Source organism: Anoplopoma fimbria, chromosome 22 (genome assembly GCF_027596085.1).
Source record: "Anoplopoma fimbria isolate UVic2021 breed Golden Eagle Sablefish chromosome 22, Afim_UVic_2022, whole genome shotgun sequence".
Classification (NCBI taxonomy): Eukaryota; Metazoa; Chordata; class Actinopteri; order Perciformes; family Anoplopomatidae; genus Anoplopoma; species Anoplopoma fimbria.
In genome coordinates this window covers 5,720,425-5,744,286 of record NC_072470.1, presented here as the reverse complement: position 1 = coordinate 5,744,286, position 23,862 = coordinate 5,720,425, and the positions used below count along the sequence as shown (strand labels likewise).

Genomic DNA, 23,862 nt, shown 5'->3' with positions numbered 1-23,862 from the left:
ATCATAACAGCTTGAATTCATTAAAATAATACAAAAAAGAAAATATTTTCCCAGTACAACACAATGTAACAGTACAGAATGGAATCAAGACCAAACAACGACCCTTTAAATTCATTTCAGTTCTTAAAATGTGCTGGACTTCTCGTCTTAATCTATTTAAGGTGCATGGATCCTTGCGGTCGGTGTAGTTTGGAGATGTAAAATGGAGAAAGATATAAAGAACAGCTGAAGGATAACCTGATAAAGAGAGAGGGATCTCAACATCAGGACCACAACATCTTACGATAAAGGACAGAGTGATGTGATGTAAACACTCCAAGTTAAGCAGAATACAGCATTTGGTGGATAGTCAGAGTTCATCTCTTCAATCTAATACTAAAAATAAGCTACTTATCTAGTTCAACGTAAACTAAAGTATAGACCCAAGCCTCCAGGCTTTGTTGTTGCATTTCTGGGCAGTTATAATTGCACAACCTTGAGAGGAAACTCTTGGAAAAAGCAACAAAAGAACAGTCTAAAACGAATAACTGGTTATAAAATGTCCCGGCTGCCATTAACGGACCAAACCAGTCGATGTGGGCAAAAATGAAATCCAGATTTTAAAAGTGAGACCTGTTCAAAGTTGAACTGCTGACAAACTTTAATGAGCAGCTTAATTACATTGGGCCAAACTCCATCCACAAACCTCCAGTCGTGCCCGCGGAGCAGATGGTAGCAGGGCTGAGGCTGACTGACTGACTGACTGACTGACTGACTGACTGACTGACTGACTGACTGACTGACTGGTGGAGAGGCTGGCAGGGATGGAAAGAGCACTTGATGGGTGGAAACGGGACAAAATAATTACAGTGGTAGCCGCTGCATTAGTCTATTGCCATGCATTTATCATTAAAGCTGCAGACAAACACAGTGATTTACAGGATCTATGTTGTTTAACGTCGGCGTTTTCATGCTTGCTGTTGTTGTTGTTGTTGTGTGTGTGTGTGTGTGCGGCTAAAATCCACTACTTTCTAATTGCCTGGCCTTCCATCACACCAGTCGAGCCGTTTCTGCTCACTATAATATCTTCAAAGTCTTGTAATCTCGTCAGCAGAGTAAAGTCTCCGAGTGAAACCCTCTGCAAAGGTCAACCAATGCAATTTGAATATCTTTGATTAAACGGTGTGCCGGGTGCCAGACCCAGACTGTAGGTCACTGCCTCAGAGAAATGATACCCACCCCTCTCACCCCACTTGTCCCTCCCAAAAGTCTCGACGCTCGCAGCTCCTCTCATTGTCAAGGCTGCACTCTTTTTAGCAATTTACGTAATCTCCCGACCCGTTCTTTCTCCACCAATATTCCCTCTGTCCTTCCATCCTTTTTCAATCCTGTTTGTGTCTCATCTTCACACAATGCATCGTTTTAATCCTGAAATCCCGTCTGAATGTCTCCTCTTCTGTCTCCGCTGCCCTCCTTCTCTGATTCTCCATTCATTATCTCGCTGATTCTACCATTTTAAACAGAGGCTGTGCTGCACAGCAGTCATTGAACCATGCATTTACACTCTAGTGTTTCAGTAAAAACCTCAGTTAGTGCAGTCAAAGAATCTGAGTTTTGCTGGAAAAATAACCCCGGGGAAAAGAGTTGAATCTTACATAAATTTTATGACTGAAAAAGTGATGTAATTAAACATAAGTATCAAGCAGCTTCACTATAGTAGTCTAGTGATGACATTCAATTTTGATGACCATTGTGGTCATGAATGACTGAAAGACATCGAGTATACTTTCATTCAAATTACTCGAATTTAAATTCCATATTCTGGACATCTGCTGTTCTTTGGCTCGGCCCGTCGAGGTTGAACCTTTTTGAAATGTGTCATCGTATTTTACCGTCCCCGCTCGCTGCATACGACAAATTCGCCCCCTTAAAGTGACACAACGTTTTCCGTCTCTGTCTCCAGTTTGTCCCGGCACGGAGAACAAGCTGAGCACTCTGTCCGACCTGGACCAGCAGTACCGCACGCTGAAGAAGCTCTACGAGAACTGTGAGGTGGTCATGGGCAATTTGGAGATCACCAGCATCGATCGGAACCGCAACCTCTCCTTCCTCAAGGTAAGAAGAGCAAACCCCTTCTGGTTTCTTTACTCTAGCTGGTATTAACAATGTCATACTGTATCTGCATGGGTAGATAGAGAGAGACAAAGACTAGGTTCCTGGAGAGAGACCGACAAAAAAGACTGAAATCGGAATGTTGCAGTCAAAAAAAACATGGTTGGTTCAGCACCATGGATAGCGATAACGGCTCGGCCACTCTTTCACTATTTTTTATATAGATAACAGACGTTTCAGGACCATGGATAGAGAAAAAGGCTTGGTCACTAATTCAGTATTTTATATAATGTACACAGACGTTTCAGCACCATGGATAGCGATAAAGACTCGGCCAATATTTCACTATTTTTTATATAGATAAGACGTTTCAGGACCATGGATAGACGGCTCGGCCAAATAGTTAACAGACGTTTCAGGACCATGGATAGAGAAAAAGCCTTGGTCACTAATTCAGTATTTTATATAATGTACACAGACGTTTCAGCACCATGGATAGCGATAAAGACTCGGCCACTAATTCACTATTTTCTATATCGTACACAGACGTTTCAGGACCATGGATAGCAATAAAAGCTTGGTCATTCATTCACTATTTTCTGTATAGTACAGATACATTTCAGCACCATGGATAGAGAAAAAGACTGGGTCACTAATTCGCTATTTTCTAAATAGTTAACATACATTTCAGGACCATGGATAGCGATAAAGGCTTTTGGTCCCTAATTCAGTATTTTATATATAGTACACAGATGTTTCAGCACCATGGATAGAGATAAACGGCTCTGTCACTCATTCATTATTTACAACGTAGTTCACACAGACGTTTCAGCACCATGGAAAGCGACACAAAAAGTAATGATGTTTCAGGATCTCTGCTATAGTTCCAAAGAAACGGGTGTCGAAAGTCTCAGAATCATGTCCAGAGACAGAACGAGTGTTTACGCTGAGGTGAATAGCATGCTAGCTTGCAAGACATAAAGTGTAAATGAGACAGTTGTAGAATTGCTCGTAATTGCCTCTCTGGTAATTGTTCCCACTGTGTCTTTAAGCTCGGCCAAGCACATTATGAAGTCATTGAAATTGACTGAGGTCTTCTCTTTCTAATGAAACAAATAAGTGAATTTGTATTAAGCGTGTATGTTTCAGAGTGCATTGTAGCAGCTAGTAGCAGCCTCCTTTTTTGGATTTTTGAGGATAGGCATTAAAGTGTAAAGTTGATGGAGACATGGAGACATTGCCAGTCAGGGACTCAAAAGTCTATGTTCAAGGTTACTGTGACCTCTGCAACATGACCGGTTGGGGGATGCATACAACAACTAAACCATAATTGTAGTCTTTATTATATACAGTGTAATAGATATTGTTACTAATTTACCAAACTCAAAAGTTGGATAAGTCCTTTTACATTTGCATTCGAGGCGGTTGATGTCTTATCTGGAGGAGCGTTGTGAGACGTAACCAGCGATGAGTTCAGCATCTTATTCAGAGAACTGCTGGATATAGATTGAAGCTCTTTACCGGCACAACAATGCACCACTATGAACTGAAGAGTGGAGCTAATGATAAGAAGCGCAGGTAGGAACTAGTGCGGAAGAAATGTCTGTGAGTCAAAGCAGGCGAATGAGCAGCGCTGTGAATGTAAAGTGCCATTCCTCTTGAACACACTGCTCTATTGGGTGTGTAGCAGCTCTCTGAATGTGTCCCCAGGTGTGTGTGTGTGCGTGTGCGTGTGTGTGTGTGTGTGTGTGTGCATCGGGACAGTGCTTTGAAATTCACTGCTACTATATGTTCACATATTGCACCCCCCCCCCCCCCCGCTGTTTAATGAAGTGAGGTGTAGTCTAATTACTGGGCCGGCGCTATCAAATGAATACCATAAACAGTCCCATTAGGCCCAGCATCATTAGGGAAACAATTAGGCATCTGGGGGATTGTTAAGTGGATGTGAGGGGGGGGGGGGGGGGTCAGGATTCGGGAGTCGTGTGGTTGCCATGGAAACTCTGTAGCAATCATGCTATTGGTCACAAGAAATCAGAGAGGCCCCACCCAATCGATGATGTCACGTTTCAATTTCACGGACAAAGCTTCACATTTTTGGTGATTCTTTGGTGTATTTCAAGAAAACGTGATAAAAAAATGTAAATCCCAATTAAAATAAGACTTTTAATTATATTTAAAGGCACCCAACTGTCACATACATTCATTTGCATCTTCGAAGCCATCATTTTGTCACAGTTTTTCATTCATTCGGCAGCTCTATCTGCATTATCCGCTGCACACAGTGGTTCATGCAAAGTTCAATGTTCAGCATGCACACATATTATCTACACCCTCACATTTAAGCAGATACACCAGGTAGATTCATACATACTGAGCTGCAGGCTGTCTGGGAAAATGGCTGAGGAGATGGGATGCAGTCTCTCCAGAGCAGCCTGGGAGGTGCGTACAGTACATATGGAGAGAGTGTGGATGGAGGAGAAGGGGGGGGAGCAGAAGAAGAAGAGCTAGAGGGTTGTCGCTTTTATGGCAGGCAAAAACAGCTGCTGTGCTAAAATTACAATGTTTAGCTAGCGTGCCGCGGGGCTGTGTGTTTGTGCCTGCATATATTTGTGTGTATAAGGAGGGGAGCAGGGATAGGGCGCGACACACAGGGCAGGGGTGGAGGAGGAGGAGGAGGGTGGAGGAGGAGGGTGGGGGTGAGGGCAGGGACACACAGGAGGACTTTTGCCTGCTGAGATGGCGACAGTTAGATGGATGAGATGGCTCGGCGGCCTCCTCAGGTCCAGCTTTTTTTCTTACAAAGCACACGTCTGTGACTTTGAGTGCAGGAGGAGCAGAGATGTGATGGAGTTAGTTTTATAGCCCGCTCTGTATCAGATCTGGTTGAATTTATATTCTCAAATAAACCTGAGCATTTGTTTTATCCAGCTCAGAGGCCCACATACATGGGTGGAGCTCACACCGTTAGGTCGCTGTAAAAAAAAAAAAAAAAGTGTGTTTTTTTTTAAGATGCCTGATTACTGTCTGGTTGCATTATATGTTCATATTTCATGCCAAATATATTGATTTACCACACACAGAGAGGTCAGAGGTCACAGAGATAGAGTCCTCAATCTCCATTTAATCCGGGTAATGGAAGAATCCATGTTATGATTCTTTTTTTAAAAACTACTCAGGGCTCCTCAGAAGTACTTTAGGTTGAGAGAGATGATGTGTTTTGTGAATGCAGGCACAGGTGTGTGAAGGGCATCCCCCCCCCCCCCAATCCCCCCATCCTCTGTCTACTTTGCTGGCCGGCTCCCCCCCCTGGCTGCTATCTGTCTGTCACTCAGGATGACCCATTTTCCCAGAAGTGAAGCGGGGAGCCGCGCCAAGTGGCCTGAAGTGGCCCACACACCAGCTAATGATGTCACCTAGGCTGAAGGACTCTTCATTAAAGCCGGATCAATCTGCCCGGCTAGCGCTGTGAAACCCGTGGCACGATGCCAGGGATGCAGCTGAGAGCGGAGGGACAGCCGGGGGAGGGGGGGGGGGACGACGACACACGTCTGTCCAAGAACGTACGGAGACGCATGAGTCTCAGGGTGTGCATTTTAAAGTCTCAAACTTCTCTTCTGGAGGAATCCATCACAAGTTTGCACACACACACACACACACACACACACACACACACACAAGCTCTATCAATAAAGGGAGATGAATGACGCGGTCACTGCGGTGTAAACTCTGTGTCGACATGCAGACAGAGACACTCTTTACAAAGCTTATCTCTGGCAAACACCAGCCCAGAGAGACGGGAGAGAAAAAGAAGAAAGATGCTGCTCTTTTTTAACAAGCACTCATTTCCAAGCATTTTTAGAGATATAGAGGGAGTAACGTGGTCTTTGCAAAGTTCAGTTCAGCATAGCCAAAGCAACAGAGGAGGAAAAGAAGAGAGACTCCTCACACCAAAGGTTTCCCGTTTTTTTTTTTTTTCTTCCTTGGGCTGTATTTCAGCTGCGAATGAAAGATCTTCAGTGATTCTTGCAGCTCTGCTATATTCTCAAAGCGTACATCCTCAGAAATAAAATCTGTTGTGGAGGCACGCGCCTTTCCGCTCCGCTGCCTCACACGCCCAGCGAGCTACCAGCGTGAACGCGATGATCTACTTGTAGCATGCTGCGTAGATCTATTGTTAGCAGAGGTGTTGTGTGTGAAAATGAGGCTACAGGATGCACCTAAAGACGGGTGATGGTTGCTTATCTGGGAGCTAAGACGTTCATATATTATGACAAAACTTTTCATCCATGGCTTTCATCAACTTCAAATCTTTTTTTTTTCTTCTTCTTCTTCGTCCTTGCTCTCACCTGCTGGGATCAGTGTGTTAGTCAGAGATTACTGCTTCTTCCATGTGTCATTATTCAGCACTCATCGGATCTCTCCTCTCTCGGTCTCAGAGTGTGACTCCGTGCTATTCATTCACTGTCAGGACAGTAATTCAGACTCTATCACACGTGTTTCTCCGTGTCTGTCCTTCAGGTGCGTTTTTTCTTCAATTCACCAGCTATTCATACACTTTATTTATAAAGACAGGGTTTTCTGGGATGAATCTGGCAACCAAATGTGAGCCAGGCCTCGTGAGCCAACATTGCCTTGTTGGACCTCACCGATGCTCTCGGGCTGAATGGGAGTGAAATCCCTGCAGCCAGCGTCCAAAATCTTGTGGGAAGTAGAGCAGAGGCCGCAAATGAAGCCCCACGGTTTTGGTTTTAGAAGAATGTCCCCGAGGTAGACTAGCTGGACTAGAACCCCCTGAACTGGCTCGCTACAGCCCAGAGTTAATATACTTTTAGGCAAGTAGTGTATTGAAAAGTGATTGTTTTAAAAGACAGATTGTTTTTTTTGCATGATTCGGATTTTTGTGGATTTTCCCCCAGTTCGATCCCCCCCTGACAATCTGAATCCATCTCTGTACAGTCTGTCTCTGTGCTGCAGGAGACAGAGGGAGATAGAGGACAAGGCCAGCAAAGGGGGGGGGGGGGGGGGGTCAAGTGCTCCTCTATCTCTCTTCTCCCTCTGTTCCTGCTCCACTCGGGAACAATGGCCGTCAGCGGGGGCCTCTTGAAAATAATGACACCATGATCCCGAGCGGCGTTTTTTTGGAGAGGTGCGGTGCCGAGCCGGGCGAAATCATACAGTTTCATTAGCCTCTGAACCAGCCGAGGAGCTCATAAAAGGTTGGGACTGTCGCGTGGAACGGGAGGCTGTTAGACCGCCAGCGTCTGCATAATTACAGCTCTTAACGCTGGGAAAATTAGCACCCTGCTCGCTGCAGCCAGCACCCTGCCAGATCGCTGTGGCACGATGCTGATGTATCTCATATCCTGTTAATTGTTGGGTAATGGAGGTGTCCAAGTCGGAGAGACAAAAATACTTAACATTTTTACTTTGTTTTATTTGTTTTTTTCTTTGGCTCTTCCAACAGCAGCTGAGTTATTTTGTTAACCAGAAACAAAGAGAGGAAACTCATACTTGAACAAGTGTTTTATTAGATACTTCTCAAAGCAGAAACCATAAGAAACCTTGCTGCTCTGATATTCCATGTGGAATGATCTCATCCATTTCACAGAAATAGGAGTCAAACTGACTATATTACCTTTTAAGATTATTGTTGCTATCTAGCATATTTATTTATAAGGCAAATAAAATATATTGTTGCAACAAAAACTTCCTTTCAAACTTTTGTAGAAAAATGACATTTCCCCCAAATCCCAGAGATTTGACCATTTCTGCTGAGCCATGCGTGCGTTTTTGTGTGCACACGCTCCCTCTTCCCTCAAGCCATACAGAGGGACAAAAACAAACAACCTAAAACATCGGGATGGCTGACAGATGAACACAGACAGATCTGTCATCCCCCCCTCTGTCGTTGTGATTGTCCATCATGGCGGGGCCACTGTGTACCCAGACGGATAAACACGAGACAGCACTGGCATCCGAGCAGCAAACAGGGCTGTCTCTCTTCCTTACACTGAATGCACCCATCGTGCTCTGTCGCTGCAGCTGTTTCATCTTATGTTTGGGCTTTGAATATAGCATGCATGCGTATTTTTCCAGAGCTGACAACTTTTTTATCAAACGGGCCTGTTGGACCAGACTATTGTGGGAGTTGCAGCCCCAGAGTTTGGATGTTGGGGTGTCTTCTGCAACTGAGACACTGGTCCTTCTCATTACTGGGCTCCTGGTTGTGTTTCAATGCAGAGTGAGGTCCAGAGAGGCCGGAGCAACAGAATACATGCACGCTCACACATATTCTTCTGTAAACATATACACACAAACACACACTTTTTAAACATGCATGCTCTCCACCTGACATCTTGCATCCAGGATCCGGATGTCCTGCCCACCCATTCCTGTCAGTGTGTGTGTGTGTGTGTGTGTTTTTTTATTTGTCGGCCTGATCAAAGCAGACACGGTGCAGAGCAGAGGTCTCCGAGGTGAAATTAAAGTCTTGCTGCCTCCACAGCGCGGAGGGGGGAAAGTGATTACCGTTAAATTAAAAGGTACGACCATAAAAGCGGCCGCCGCCGCCGCCGCCGCCGCACCCTCGCAATTCATCAAAATGATCCCACGGCGCGTCTTTTGCTTATCAAATTGTAAAATATTGTCCATGACACCGGCGTAACAGGGGCGTAATTAATGCACTAAATCAATTCAGAATCACTCGGCGCAGAGTGGCCCTGCTGGGACGCCGTCATTATCACAAATTATGTCGGCAGATGCACGAGGCCGAGAGGAAACGGATAAAGCACTTGCGGTGTCTTTTCTTTCCCCTCCTCTACAACCGATCCAGTTAGTTTCCCACTCCGTCTTTGAGTCCAGACGGAGCTTCAGTATTACCAGGTAATACCAGTTATTACCGGGTGCAAACAGTTCTATGAGAGCTATTTTGAAACTTTCTGAAATTATCCCTTGGCTTCTGCAAACGCGTGGGTTTAATGACAACATGGACGTCTCCATCTTCAAAGAGGTAAATCGAAGAGATGACTATATTTATACTTTTATTACTCCACCACGCTAGCGACAGCTGTGGATGGAGGCATCATGTTTTTCGTCCGTCTGTCCAATATTGTAAATGGGAACGCCTCGAGCAAATTTCCTCAAATTGTCCACAAATGTCCACTTGCACTCGAGGTTGAACTGATTAGCATTTGGTGGTCAAAGGTCACTGTGACACATTTTTAGGTATATCTCAAGAATTCCTACGCTAATTATGACAATTTCCCAGAAATGTCTTATGGGATAAAATGACGGGGTGATAGATAGTTCAAAACGTGAGGCGTAATTCTAGTTTTATTATCTTCCTTTGTATTTCTGAAGATGATGAATACTGAGAGACTCGACACACAATTCCCATTGAACAGTTTTATTGCTTTAAAGGTTATTTACTCCCACACAGCTGAAAGCCTTTCAGAGATCAGTTGTGGAAGTTCAAACATCAGCGTACACCAGATCTCATGTTGTATTTTTAAAAAAGGAATTTATTATGAACCTCTACAGCCCTGTTTCTTAGCTTTGTTTAATGTACAAAGGAAACATTCATATGATTTATGGTTAATAATGATGTAATTTCCTCATTTTTGGCCTGAATTTGAGCAATTTCACCTATAAGGCGTTTACAATGTTTCTGTATTTATTATCTTTTTTTCTGGACGATACCTTTTTTAAAATCAACAAAACTATGACATAAAAACTTGCATTTTCAATTAAAATAACATTTTCAATCTCAATTTTGGATCCAACACACACACACAAGAAGTGCTACAAGAAGTTATTTAAGGTTCAGATCCTAAACAAATGAATAGTTGCATTATGACACAGACTTGTATCAGACTTTAGCTTTTTGAATGCAGCGCATTAAAGTTGTCGGATATTTTAAGTATGCATATTACGCCTAATTATTTCCTAAAGATTTTGTGACATGCAATGATTTATAGGATTTTTACCATTGCATGTTTCACACAGTTCATCCAACAAAGTTTATTATCCTCATATCCATTGTTGATTAAAGTGCTGTGTTTGCATACGAACTCCAAGTTGCACGCGTGATGTGCATGCAAAACATGTTTGATAGTCTCGCTTTGGCACACTTATTATTATTCCTGAGGGAATGATATAGTGGCACAAAGAGAACACGAAAAGCTGGAGGAAATCACATTTACAGAGAGAGTCAGATAGTTGTTTTCCTTTCTTATAGCAGACAAAAACATCTGCATTTCTATTATGTAGTTTGGTGGATGATTTTAAATCACCCTCAACTACAACATCATCAATGTAACATATAGCAACAATGTTAGCGCTCCAAATCATTGTAGTGTTGGAGGAAGGCTCCATCCTTTTCGTCTACTCTTTGACATCACAGAGGGAGATATTGCACTTTTTACTCCTCTTCATTATACTCAGAGCTCTAGTGAAGATACACTTTTCACATAATGCACTGCAAAATCTACATCTTGCTTTTCCTAAAAATCCTTTTTCACTAAAGAAGTAAAAATATGCCGGTTTTCAACATATATCAACTGGTTTAATTTGTCTATTAAAGTGTCTATTTTCTTGGCTAAACAAAAGCAGTCTCTCTTGTCATGTTTTCGGTCTCATACATGTCAAAACAATGCTTAAAACAAGTTGATTTAAAAAAAAAAAAAAAAAAAAAAAAAAAGTTCTTTAAAAAAGGACTCATCACAACTTATAATTGCTTTGCCAGATAGACATACTTTGCGGTGCCAAACATAAAATAATCCTCATTAAATGTTGTTAAAATTAGCTTCACCTCCAACTGGCCGTTATAATACTAAACCAATAACACGTATCACACATTTATAATATGACAAACTGAATCCAAAGTGTCATGAAATTGCTTTTAACGGCTTCTTCATGCTTATATAAACCAGCTCCTGTGAGTACAGCCCCCCCCCACAACAGCTGGACTGCAGCAGACTTTGATGAATGGTGGAACACATTTGGCTCTAAATGCCAATCCTGAATGTTATTAGGAGAAGTGAGCATCAAGTGCGGGTCATGTGTGGAGGGTGGTTGGCATTTTTCAGGAGTGGGACACATTTGCCTTCCTTCCAGGTGGCGCTTGAACGCACACTGGAGTGCTAAAGACCCCTGAATGTGAGGTCTGGGACAAACCCAGCGTGTCATCAGTGGTATTATACCTTAATTCCAGTCTGCTATTGTTGTCCTCCTGGCTCCATTAGTGCTTCTTTTTCAGCTTGGTGTTGTGCTGCTACTGCGATATAAAGTTTCTCCCAGTGCGTTCTGAAGAGACACTTGTGGCGTGAGTCACATCTGTGACACCGGTCCTGCCATTTAGAGCGCCCTTGGCATCCTTTCACGTATTAAAAAATGCATCTTAGCGGCGGATTAATTCATAAATTGTTTCTCCCAACGACGCGTTTTTTAAGATATCTGCCTCTCACAGCTGGCTTTGGAGAGATGCAGCTCCTGCTACAGTTTGCCGAGCGGAGGGAGCAGATTGCGTTTTCCTCGGTGACATTTGCATCGTGTATGTGTGAGCGTGAGCACGTGCGCGTGTGCAAATCTTATGCATTCTGCCACACATGACGTCTTTGTGTGCCTGCCTCTGTGTTTTTATCAGCTTGTGTTTGTAAAGGGTGATTGACTGACCCTTTGTTCAAGTTTGTGCAGAGCAGAGAACATTTTTCCACTTTTTACCCAATTTTATGAAAAGAAAAAGGAGGAAACAAACAATTTCAAATGGATGTCTGAAGAGCCGAATTAAAATTTAAAGCGTTCTGTAATTAATGTGTTAAAGTCAGTGTTTGAGGAAGGTTCTGTCAATCTTTGGCTCTTTGGTCCATCTCTTTGGTCCAGATGGAAATATCTCAACAACTATCAAATGTATTGGCATGAAGTTTTGAACAGAAGTTCATGGCCCCAGAATAATTCATGCAAATGACTTTAGGGATCCAATCTTTTTTTTTTATCTCCATGTTAGCATTGTCCCTGTGAGAATAAACATTTTGCTTAAAGTGCAGCCTCACAGAGCTGAAAGCATGGCTGTAGACTCTCTAGCAGGGCTAATGGCAGCAGTCAGCCCGCTGTGGACAGACCCAGATCCGGCTTTGCTGCCGCCTTCGACCTGCAGTTGGAGCTCCAGCAGGAGGTGAAGCTCTGCTCCTCCCAGGAGCAGAGCTTCACCTCGCTGCTCTGCTGGTGCCCGCTGATCCAGATGCCACAGGCCAAAAGCAAGGTGGTTGTCGGGAGGATCTTTTACGTGATCCATGACGACCTGAACATCGATTTCAGAAGAAAGTTCTGCTGCGGTCCGTCTGTGGCTGCAGGGCCTGGAGCTAACCGTTTGCTTCCCAGGAGCCAACACCGACACCACGGTCCAGGTCATAGCTGGGCCAGTTTGAAGGAATGGAGGCACAAGAGAACCAGAAACAGGACTGATGGGGGAATAACATCACACCCTGCTGCAGTAAAATGAGACATTTCCTAACAGGGAAGCTGTCGGCTGCAGATTTTTAGCACACAAGTCGGTGGATTGCCAGGAAACACTTCCATTTTTGTCCACAGTTGCCCCAAAAATCAACATAAAATGAGAGATTCTTGCAGGGAACTTTAAACGACTGTTATTCTAGTGTATCATACTTTCTAGAAATATGTACGCAGATCACAGAACACACTGATCTCTTATACTCCTCAACTTGCGCCTCAGGAGTTGGATACTGGCAGAAAACTTATTCTGTGCATTTCCATCCTACTACTGCTCGCGGATGGTTAGAATCCACAGCGTGAAAAGCAAAAGTCTCATTGTTTCAGAAGAAATCTTATCACAAAGTTAAAAACATTCATTTACAGATAATAATACAGTATAGTGCTGTTGTTGTTTTTTTTGCAGTGCAAGTCCTTTCACAATAAAAGCCCTAGACATATTCGCAGGCAGTATTTCGCATGGTATAAAGGCCTTGAAGACATTGTTTTTGTTGCTCCGTTATTGTATTAGTATTATTGATACTTTTACAAGAAATGTTCCGTATTCATGCTCATAGTCTGTGTGTTCAGAATGTACAGCTGTTTTAATGGAGGTACATTGTTGGCCCTAAACAGGAGCGGAGAGGAAGGGGCTCTTTCAAAGATTGCAACAAATCAGAAATCACATCCATGAATTTGTCCTTTATGCTGGCTTTAATAAAAGTCTGTAGGAAACAGAGAGAATATTCGTAGGACTGAAGTGTTTCGTCACCGTACCTGAAGTCTCTCTGACAGGTGTCCAAACACGCGTCCATCAGAGTGTGTGAGATCCGATATATGTTTGAATTAAGCTATAAAAGGACAACTGCCTTAGGTTGCCATAGTGATGAGTGTTACCCCCCCTACAGGGAAAATTAATTATTTTTATAACTGCTGATGGGCTGAGATACCATCGTATGTTCACACGCTGGGAGGCAGAAACCACTCGGCTTAAGACAAGTCCCTTTTCTTAAAGGTGCATTCCGTCTTTTCACTTAGCCAGCCATATCAGGCCTCAACCTTCCTCCATGTTGTGTGTGATGCAACCAAATTGAGCAATCTTGTGTTGTTACTGTCATTTTTCCATGTGTGCTTTACCTCAGATTTCATTATGTAGTCAAATTGATTTATATTGCCAACCCACCTGCATGTGCATGCCTGGATGCACCTGTTACATACACGTATCCCCAAATAGACAAACAGGTGCATACACACACACACACACACACACACACACACACACACACACACACACACACACACACACACACACACACACACACACACACACACACACACACACACACACACACACACATACACTTACACCTCTTGCTGCCACAAATCAGGACATCCATCTCCGATCAGGGGAATTTGATTCCAGGGTAATGAAGTAGTTCAGCGCCGAAAAGTGGTGTGCTTCATAACGGCTGATGATGCCACTGCCATCATTTTCGACTGAGGCAAAATGGCTGACAAATACCCTCCCTAACCAATACACACACACACACACACACACACACACACACACACACACACACACACACACACACACACACACACACACACACGCCCCATGCTTTATAAAGAGACAAGACAGATCAAATCTGACACGGTTATAATCAGTCCCACAGCTGCCTGGCTACCTGGCTGGAATATATTTGTTTGGTGTATGTGAGAAGGAAAAGTAGTTTTTGAGTGCTTATGTGTGATAGCTTTTATGAAAGAATATGTAGAAAGAATATAATGGTAAGTACCATCAATGCTATGATTGTTTATGTAGGAGGGTGTAGTGGCATTTTGTGAGCGAAAGTGTGATTTATGTCCCAGATGACCAATTTTAACACGATCATTACCTGTCTCCTCTGTTTTCCATACATCCACAACCTTCTACGTTTTTGTCGCCTTTCCCATTGCCCATGAATTGATTATCCAAGCAAAAAAAGTCTCGCATTGTCTCCCGATGACTGCATCCCTGCTCTGCACCGGAGCCCAATCATCAATCACTTGGAAGGGGCCGTTAAGCACCTTTTCTTCCCCCCCAGAGGAGTGAACTGACATCGGTCCTCGGAGGCCACTCAGCTCCCCCTTCCTCCCCACCCCCACCCCCATGCAGCAGATTGGCCCCTCCCCTCAGGGACCCTGCCAGCTCTCAAAAATCTCCGTCCTAAACTGGGATGACCATGAATAATGAGGGAGTTAACTGTGAGATACAGCAGCTAGGTGCTATAGGAGATAACATGCCTCTCACTTTTTTTTTCCTTCACTATAGCTACTGTCAAGCCAGCAGAAGCCCGCCTGTGGCTGATGTGCACTAGCTTTGTCACATAACTGCATTATGTAGGGTCCCCAAAGGCTACAGCATAATGCGATACGCCACGCGACTCTTGCCGGGACGCTACAACAGCCTTGCCTCATGAGTTATGTATTAATATTTTCACTGCGGCTTAGGGATCACATACTGTACCACACTGTCACTGTTGTAGTTTTGCCTGCTAATGCGCGGCAAACTTTCCCCCTTTGGTAATTTTAATTTCAGAGTCGGGGTCTTTACTGTGAATGTGTCCTGACAACACGCACGCCTCACGGACCGGCCGCTCATGAAACAGGCTCATATGAGATTGTCGGGCTGTCCGAGACAATAAATATCAGCGCCGAAAGCCAGTAGCACAGCTGCTGCTGGAGGCAAAGCCCTGGATATACACACACACAAACACACACACACACACACACACACATGTACCACTGTGTCATCCCAAAGTCATTGTCAACGCTAGCTGGCAGTGTTGAAACTGAAACATGTCAGTTTTTGCATCTGACTCTGAAAAACTTGCCTCTCAACATTTCCAGTGGCAACCTAGGTAATTGTGATCCAACATAAGAAAAAACTAAAAGGTTAACTCGTACTCGACTTCATTGCATGTATGAATCAATATTTTTTAAATGAAGTTAAAAAAATGTAATTACTTAAGGAAATTGCACTTAGAAAGTTCATTTCCTTTTCGTTTTGCACAAGTTATCAAATGAAGTCTCCTCTCTCTTTTCTTAACATCTATATTAAGAAAATGAAGAATAAAAATACTTGAAGATGAGTGAGCTCCACATTTTTAATAAAAATCACTTAGCCAAGACTTTCTGGGATTTTTTCCACAATCCCGGTATAACTGTGAGAGTCGATGTTGCTCCACTGAAAGCCCGTCCAACTGAGTTCCTTTGATTGAGCTGAGCAAGAAATTAACTTTTCCTTTTTCGCTAATGTGCTGGTGGGGAAGCTAAAACGCCTTAAAGGGAGTTGAATTCAAACCGCCGACATGAAAAGTGGTGTGTGGGTTCAAAACGCTCGCTCGTCCGCATTTGATGTGGGTTCCTTTTGATGCGAGCGGGGAAAAAAAAACACCCAAAAAAACCCGCCCTTCTCCACCTGCACACTTTTCACCCCGTTGACTCATCTCAGCGGAGTACCTCAGGGTGCCATCAACAAAACTCGAGATGTTCCGCACAAAAAAGAAATCTCCCAAGCTCTGCACAAACACCTGAGCTGAATGACTCAGTCATTTTCACGGTGACATTTCATGCAGCTGGATTTTCATTTATTTCAAAGTCAATGGCCCTTCTTTCAAAGGCCTTGATTTTCTTCTTTTTTTTTTATTTAAACGGGATTACTCAAAATCTTGAATGTCACACCCGAGTGCTCTCAGCATACTTAGCAGCCAAACAGTCACACGAGGTGAAGGAGTGCATACTGCTCTTGTGGAGCTCATTGAAGCGGATTGGTAAACAGGTCCCTGCCCGCCCATTAACTTTGCCGCCGTGTGGAGGAGTCAGATTGCGCCGCCGCTCCGCTTCGGATCAAACTGTTGAGAGGCGGCGGTGTTGCCGCTGACATGCGCCGCTGCACTCTCCTTGACTCGCTGGCAGAGTGCTCTATATGTATGGAAATGAGCCATAATCACCATAATATGTGTCCCATCTCTTGTATTTTATAATGGTGTCATTATACTTTTTACCTTGCATTATGACTTTTTCCCCCTTCCTCCTCTCCTTTCCAACTTTGCTCTGCCTTCCCCTCTCTCCCTCTCTCCCTCTCTCCCCTCCCCACCACTCCTTTTCTTCCTCCTTCACCGAATCCCTCCTCCCCCTATCGCTCCTTCTCATGCCATCTACCTCATTTACGCTCTCACTCATCCAGATGACAGGAACAGGTGCACTATTAATTATGCTTTGAAATAAATCTCCTCTGTGCTCCCCTTCCCTTCCCCTTATCATTGTGCGCTTCCTGCAAATGCTCCACCACACTGCACCTCCTAACCCTAAACTTCTCCATTCTTTTACTTTCCAACCCTCCACCTTCTTCTTTGTCACCGTTTTTTTACTCTTGCTGTCTAATTTTTTTTTGTTTCCTACCAGTTTTTGGGGTCTGCTTTGTTGAGATTACAAGTTATCTATGTCATTATCTGGAGATATCAAACTGTTTCCACATGGTCATGTCCTAACTGTCTCATTATCTCAACACAGCAACTTACCCGTTTGTAGTGCTTATGTTTGCTACCCCGAGATAACAATTGAATTACATCGTTATCTCGAGGTATCAAACGTTGTTTTCTCATGAGCATGACTTAAATACCTCATTATTTTGAGATAACAAAGGCGTGACGGTTTTTTTGGGGGGGGGAGAGATCCAGCGGTTTCACCCCACTGATGTTGTTTAAGAGTCTATCCAAATCGGCTTAGCCCGATGAAAGCGACACAGTCAGAGGGAGAGACCAGAGTAGATTAAATTTTCGAAAATAAATACGAGAGAATTAACTCCATGGTGGATATAAACCCACTTGGATAGAGCATCATGTTGGATCACAGCAAAGTAGAAATCTAGACGTAATGAGTTATTTAGCTTGTGATAGTGAGACATACAGATGGGTGCCCAATTAAATCAATTTAAGGGTTTGAACTTTAATTCTTCTTGTCATAGATTCTCCAATTCAGTCGGCTTTCCTTCTCTACTTATTTCTTCAGGTTCACCTTGTTGTTTTTCACCCATCGGTACGTTTTACAGCTCAAGGAAAATGGAAGTCAAGGTGTGATCGTTTACGCAAGTAATCTCTGTACTTAAAGGATCAGTGTGAATGATTTATGGGGATTTATTAGCAGAAATGGAATATGATATTCATAGCTATGTTTTCAATAGGGTATAATCAGCTGAAACTAAGAATTGTTGTGTTTTCTCAATGAACCCATAACTACATAGGGAGTGTGTCCTCTTCACGGAGACCGCCATGTTGCACCGCCACGTTTTTCTACAGTAGCCCAGAATGAACAAACTAATCTCTGGCACTAAAGAGAGCCAACATCCGTAGTGGTTTCATCTATTTCTGTTCAAGGCCAAAAGAGGTAAAATGATGAAAATGAATGATATATTCCAAAACAAAGCAGAGGTTCACTCCAAAGTTCAAACAATGAATACAAATTTGTACTGCAGAAGTTAGTTCTTTCCAACCATGACTGCTCCTTACATCTACACATATGCACAATGTATTTTCCATCCTGTAGTTAATACTTTTACTATTTTCTTACTATTTAGTATTTAGTATTAAGACTAGTATCTAGTCTAAATGGTAAATAAGTCAGGTTTCAAGTTTTGTGGCCTCAAAGATCAACTTTTTTCCTCATCCTCTTATTCACTTGATTGTCTTGAACGTTGACCACTGGACCGCATAAAGAGGGGAAAAAAAGGTAAAATTAGCTTTTTCCAGTAAGTTACATAAAAGGTGAATCATAACACTTATAATAATCAGGTATCTAGATTCAGATTCGTTCAGCAAATCTCTCTTAATTCTTCCACTTAAACTCTCTAATGCAGCGATTTTCCTCTGAATCTTGGATGAAGCCCAAAGGCGAATCTTGGGAAACTGGAGTAAATTTGTATGCAAATCTATTGGCTGCGTTGGCAAGGTTTGCTGAGTATTTGCAAAGTAAGTTGAATGAAAAAATGATGGTAGACATACAGGCTTTTAGCCTAAAAACATTTGGTGAATTAGCTCACATAAGTGTCTGTTGAGGCGTATTTAAGTTATAATTGGAGGATCACAAATGCTGGTGAGTTCATAGTCACTTTGTTTTCATCATCTTTAATCCGATTTTAATATTCACCTCTTGTACTTCTCCTCTCACCAACTGGTGCTAAATAAAGTTAAGATCCATAAACTGATTACTTTGCAAGATAATTTACGGTTAATTTCAATATAAATATTCCTCCTTCCAAGTCAAGAGTTACTGCATAGCGCCATGCGAGTATGCCTCCGTACTGCAAGACTCTGAAAACATTTTCCACATATCTGGAAGGGTTACAGGTGCCTGAGCTCAGAAACTCACAGCTTCATTCCAGCCAGCTTCTGTTTCCAAGACAGCGCAGCCGCCTTCGATCTTGATTATGTTGTGTGGAGTAGATAAAGCACTTTTGGCTCCCCAGCCTTGGCCTCAATGCAATCTATCCCGGAGATGCACGGAGCAATTTCCCAACATGTGAAACACACGCATATCGCCCAGGGGTAAAAGCGAAAGAAGCAAAAGGAAACAAGCCTGTCGGGGCCGCACAGGATTCTGTTTGACTGAGTGCTCCACGCAAGGCTGCTAATTGCCTGCGATTGATGGAGAAAAGCGCTAGAGGAAACGTTAAACTTGCAATGCATCATGGGTAGTTGACCTATGTCGACTAAGTCTTGTCTGTGCCTCGTGGCGGTGTTCTCTCCGCTGCGTGGGTGGAGGGGGGAGGGGGGTTATCGGCATATCTGAGGCTCGCATGTGTGTGTGGAGAATGTGTAAATGTGTGAGTGAGTGAATCTCTCAACAATACCCTTTTGTGGCTCTCACAACAGAGAAAACACTCAAGATGCAATCAAAATATTCATTTGAAAATCTAAAATAATGACCTGGATTTGTGGAGATGAAGATGCTTTTTTTTTTTTTCCCTTTTTGAGACACTTTTGGACTGTAATGACACAAGCTAAGAGTCCTTTTAGAGGAGGATGAGGGGTGTGAGGTGTGTGCATGAGCAATCGAGGGTTCTTGCACCTTGTCGGTACAAATTAGTCCTCCCACTCACGTTGTTAAGTGTGTATTTTTGGAGAAAATTCAAGGGGAAGAACACCTTCCACCTTGTTAAGTCTGACCACAACACCCACAAGTCAGTGGTGGGCAGCTTCTCCCAGTGGCATCCTTCGGCTTCTGTGTTTGGGATTCTGAAAACTGAGAGCAGTTGATGCGGAGGGGAAATGCAGGTGTTTGTGTGTTCTTCCCTCCGGACCTCCCTCCCTCCCTCCCTCCCTCTCTCCTTGTCTCCCTGCGCCCTCCCTCCTCCTCCAGCACAGACGGATGCAGAAAAAAATATTGATTTAGAAAGCTTTCAGAAAAAAAACAACAATTTATGGCAACGGAGGGAAATGGAAAAGTGAAAAAGAGAAAGAAAATGACTGAGAAAGGGCAGAGTAATCCTTTAATTTAATTAGGTAAATTACAACAAAAAAAATAATTTCTAAGACTTGGTTTTTTTTCTTCTTTCTTTTGCCTGCTCTCTCTCTCTCTCTCTCTCTCTTTGCTCTCCCTTGCTCCCGCTGGAAGGCTTTCCTGCGGTTGCTAAGCAACAAGGAAACAGTTTTTCTTTTGGTTTTGCCAGTGGGTCCCGGAGGTTGGCAGGGAGAAGGGGGCACAGTGGAGGCACTGTGGAGTCTGCCAGCGGCCGAGTGCATGCCTACAGCTGGGTCGGGTTGCGGAGGAGCTTCCCCCCCATTCCCCGTCACAGCGCCCCTGGCAGGCACCCGGAGGTTACAGCGGAGCTAATGATAGCGTGGCACACCGCCCACCCCCCAGCAGCAAGCAAGGGGGTCACGGTGGGGTCAAAGGGATGAAACGGCACGACACTGTCCCTGGAGAAGGAGGCCTTTTCTGTGCACTTCATTTTTAGACGCCGAGTCACGAGTTGCACCGAGTCGCATAAAGTTGCACAACCTGCTCGCTCTCGAACAAACATGGAAAAATAATAATAATCACAAAACATGTGACAGAGAGTGATTTCACCGAGGGTTTTTTTTTTTGACAGGCAGCAGAGTTCCTCACAATAGAAACCCTTTTTGCAATAAGTATGCTAATCAAAGCCGCAGCTGAAATGGATCCGACTGCTCTTTTATTTTGTTGTTCTTTCACTCCTCAGGTGATTGACACATTGTAATCTCGCTAATAAGTACCTCCAATGTCTCTTTCCTTCCCATTGTGTTCGTGCTACAATGCGCCAACTTGGCAGGTGCGCCCGTTTTGCCGAGCGCTCGATATAGAAGCGGATCTCGGTTACCTGCTATTATCCCGAAATGCAGGCGCTCCACATGCGGCGTCCTCACTGTCAGTCTCCACTAGCGTCCCACAGGGGTCAGCAGCCAATCAAACCTCACATTACTCATTCCCTCCCTCCCTCCCAACCAATCATCTGGCCTGTCTCTGGTCATTAGGATGTCTCTGCAGCTTCTTCATAACCCTTTTAATTTATTCCCTGTTGCTGGACATTAAAAGTATATTCATGAGTGTTTGAAAGCATGACAGGGTTTCTGCTTCATGCACCAAATCCAAAAATGTTAAAGCCAGCTCTATTGTGCACGTTTGTGTGAAGCTGTTGAGGGATCATATACTTGTAGCTGCACCAATGAACCCTACTGGTTGGTATTCCAACATGTACAGTAGCCCTGTCTCCTTATTATTACTTTACCATACAACAAAACTGCATTGTGGAATATGTTTGGTGGTAAACATGTTGGTTGTGGACTACATTTGCTGTTTGAGGTCGGAGGTCGGGATGGTGTATGGGACCAAGGATGGTGTATGGGACCAAGTACTTTTGTTGTCTAAACATATCCAAGTATTTTCTTTTTTTTAAGTGTCAATTTATTGTCATTTTAAGCCAAACCTACAGTTTTGTAGCATTTTTTGTTTTCTTTTGTTTCAATTTACAACACAAACCTTGTTTAAAACTTAGACTGTAATCTGGGAGAAAATACATTTCCCTTAAAATTGAATTGAGTGAATTGTAGTTGTATGGAAATGTCATTTTGTAGGAGACAGGGTTGTGTACAGAGGACACAGGAAGCTATAGGAGAGCTCATTTATTTTAAACTCTCTGGGTGACGCCTCTTGCCACACACGTGAAAACAACGTCTGTTAACTGTGTGTGTACTACCGAAACTTGAAGAAGGAATAATTCAAAAAAGAAATGAAAATGCTAACTGTTTTCATACCAAGCCGCCATTGTACGAGCCGGTGTTGAACCATGTAATCAGATCTGTTTCCCCCCCCGCACACACACTTTTAAATGTAGCGTTCTAATTAGGCTTGTCAGTGGTGGTCGGTAAAATGTGTAAGTGTGACATTTACCAGCTGCTGCACGTGTGTGTGTGTGTGTGTGTGTGTGTGTGTGTGTGTGTGTGTGTGTGTGTGTGTGTGTGTGTGTGTGTGTGTGTGTGTGTGTGTGTGTGTGTGTGTGTGTGTGTGTGTGTGTGTGTGTGTGTGTGTGTGTGTGTGTGTGTAAGTAAGCTCAGGCTGCTGTTTGAGTGACTCAGATGAATATTGCATGGCAGAGATGGTGTTGTTGCAACAAGGGAATAAGTTATGTTTTAGAAGACACACACACACACACACACACACACACACACACACACACACACACATGCACATACACACATCAAGCTATGTGTCAACGATGCTGTATGTGAGTATCGGACTACCAGAATGATGGATATGGCTGTCAGCTGAAAGAGGTTCTTTCTGAGCTTTTCTTCTGTCAGACTTTTATCTTTTGATGTAATCGTTGATCTTTAATCCGCACATTTTTTTTTCTTTATTTCTTAAGCAATGAGATATGAGGACAAATCCTGTTCTTGATAATTCTGATAGAAGACATTCAAAAAGTCTCTCCTTGGCCCCATCCTTCAGCCCGCCTTTGCAGTTGAACTAATTTGCCGCATCAAGTGAATAACACCGAGGTAATCAGCCTGATTTTTAGTGACTTTTGAGAAGGTCAATTGATGCAAGATGAGGCAGATAGTTGAGGTCCGCCACGTTCTTCAGCAAGGCACTCGGCACACTGGAGCTCTCTATTTCTGCAATGATGTGTGTGTGTGTGTGTGTGTGTGTGTGTGTGTGTGTGTGTGTGTGTGTGTGTGTGTGTGTGTGTGTGTGTGTGTGTGTGTGTGTGTGTGTGTGTGTGTGTGTGTGTGTGTGAGACTCAGGCATTCAGCCAAGTCCTTTAAACTTGAACCGATGCCAAATTATCTTTCTTCTCTTAGTTTTAGATCTCTGAGGAATCCGTTCACACCTGACAGAGTTACCATAATGATGCCTTTAACCTACAGGACATGAAAATCAAACACACATATACTCTATTTGGATTTGGAAAATATTGTTCTGAAAGGTAGGATTGCTTATCGGCTCTACAAATGTTTTTTTGGCTGGTATCACGGCCCCTCAAGCCTTAAAGAACAGCTGAGAGGTCGTAATCAGAGGAGGAGAGTAATCAGCATGCGATTGAGCTGACATTTTAACCACTTTGGACTCTCATGTCCAAATCTTTCATGAGCTTGACATTTCAAAATGCAAATAACATGCCCTGTGCACAGAAAATGAGAGGAATGCATTAGCGGCTGTTCAATGAGGCGGACATGGCCAACAAAAAAGCAGTTTGGCGTTGAAAATGAAAGAGTTGGAGGTGATGGTGGATAGCGTATTTAGTATAGTTCATCCCCAATAACTATTTAGATCGCTGACTGAAGTTATAATCATCATTTACTACAAAGAGTTTTTATATTTTACTTGCCTCAGATTCAGGATATCAACATATTCTTCTCTTTCTTCACGCAGTCAATCCGAGAAGTGACCGGCTACGTGCTGGTGGCTCTCAACCAGTTCGACTACCTGCCGCTGGAGAACCTGCGGATCGTCCGAGGCACCAAGCTGTACGAGGGCCGCTACTCTCTGGCCATCTTCCTCAACTACAGGCGGGACGGGTACTACGGCCTGAGGCAGCTGGGCCTGCGCAACCTCACAGGTTAGAACGACTGACTTCACGAGGGTCGGAGTATTTAACGTCACGCTGCATGACCAATATCTCAGCGTAAAACTTTTAGCTTTTTTTTTTTTACTTAATGAAATCATCATCAAATCACATATATTGTATATTAATTTAGATAAATCACTGGAGAAAAATGAATG

At 43.4% G+C, this 23,862-nt stretch overlaps 1 protein-coding gene across 1 annotated transcript in view; it reads left to right on the top strand.

Annotated features, from left to right (window-relative positions):
* si:ch73-383l1.1 (receptor tyrosine-protein kinase erbB-4) overlaps positions 1 to 23,862 on the top strand; it is a 208,275-nt gene that overhangs the window by 106,120 nt on the left and 78,293 nt on the right. The window contains exons 2-3 of the mRNA XM_054624191.1: positions 1,943 to 2,094; positions 23,512 to 23,698. Coding sequence (XP_054480166.1) covers positions 1,943 to 2,094; positions 23,512 to 23,698 — 339 coding nt within the window. The remainder of the gene's footprint in view (positions 1 to 1,942; positions 2,095 to 23,511; positions 23,699 to 23,862) is intronic.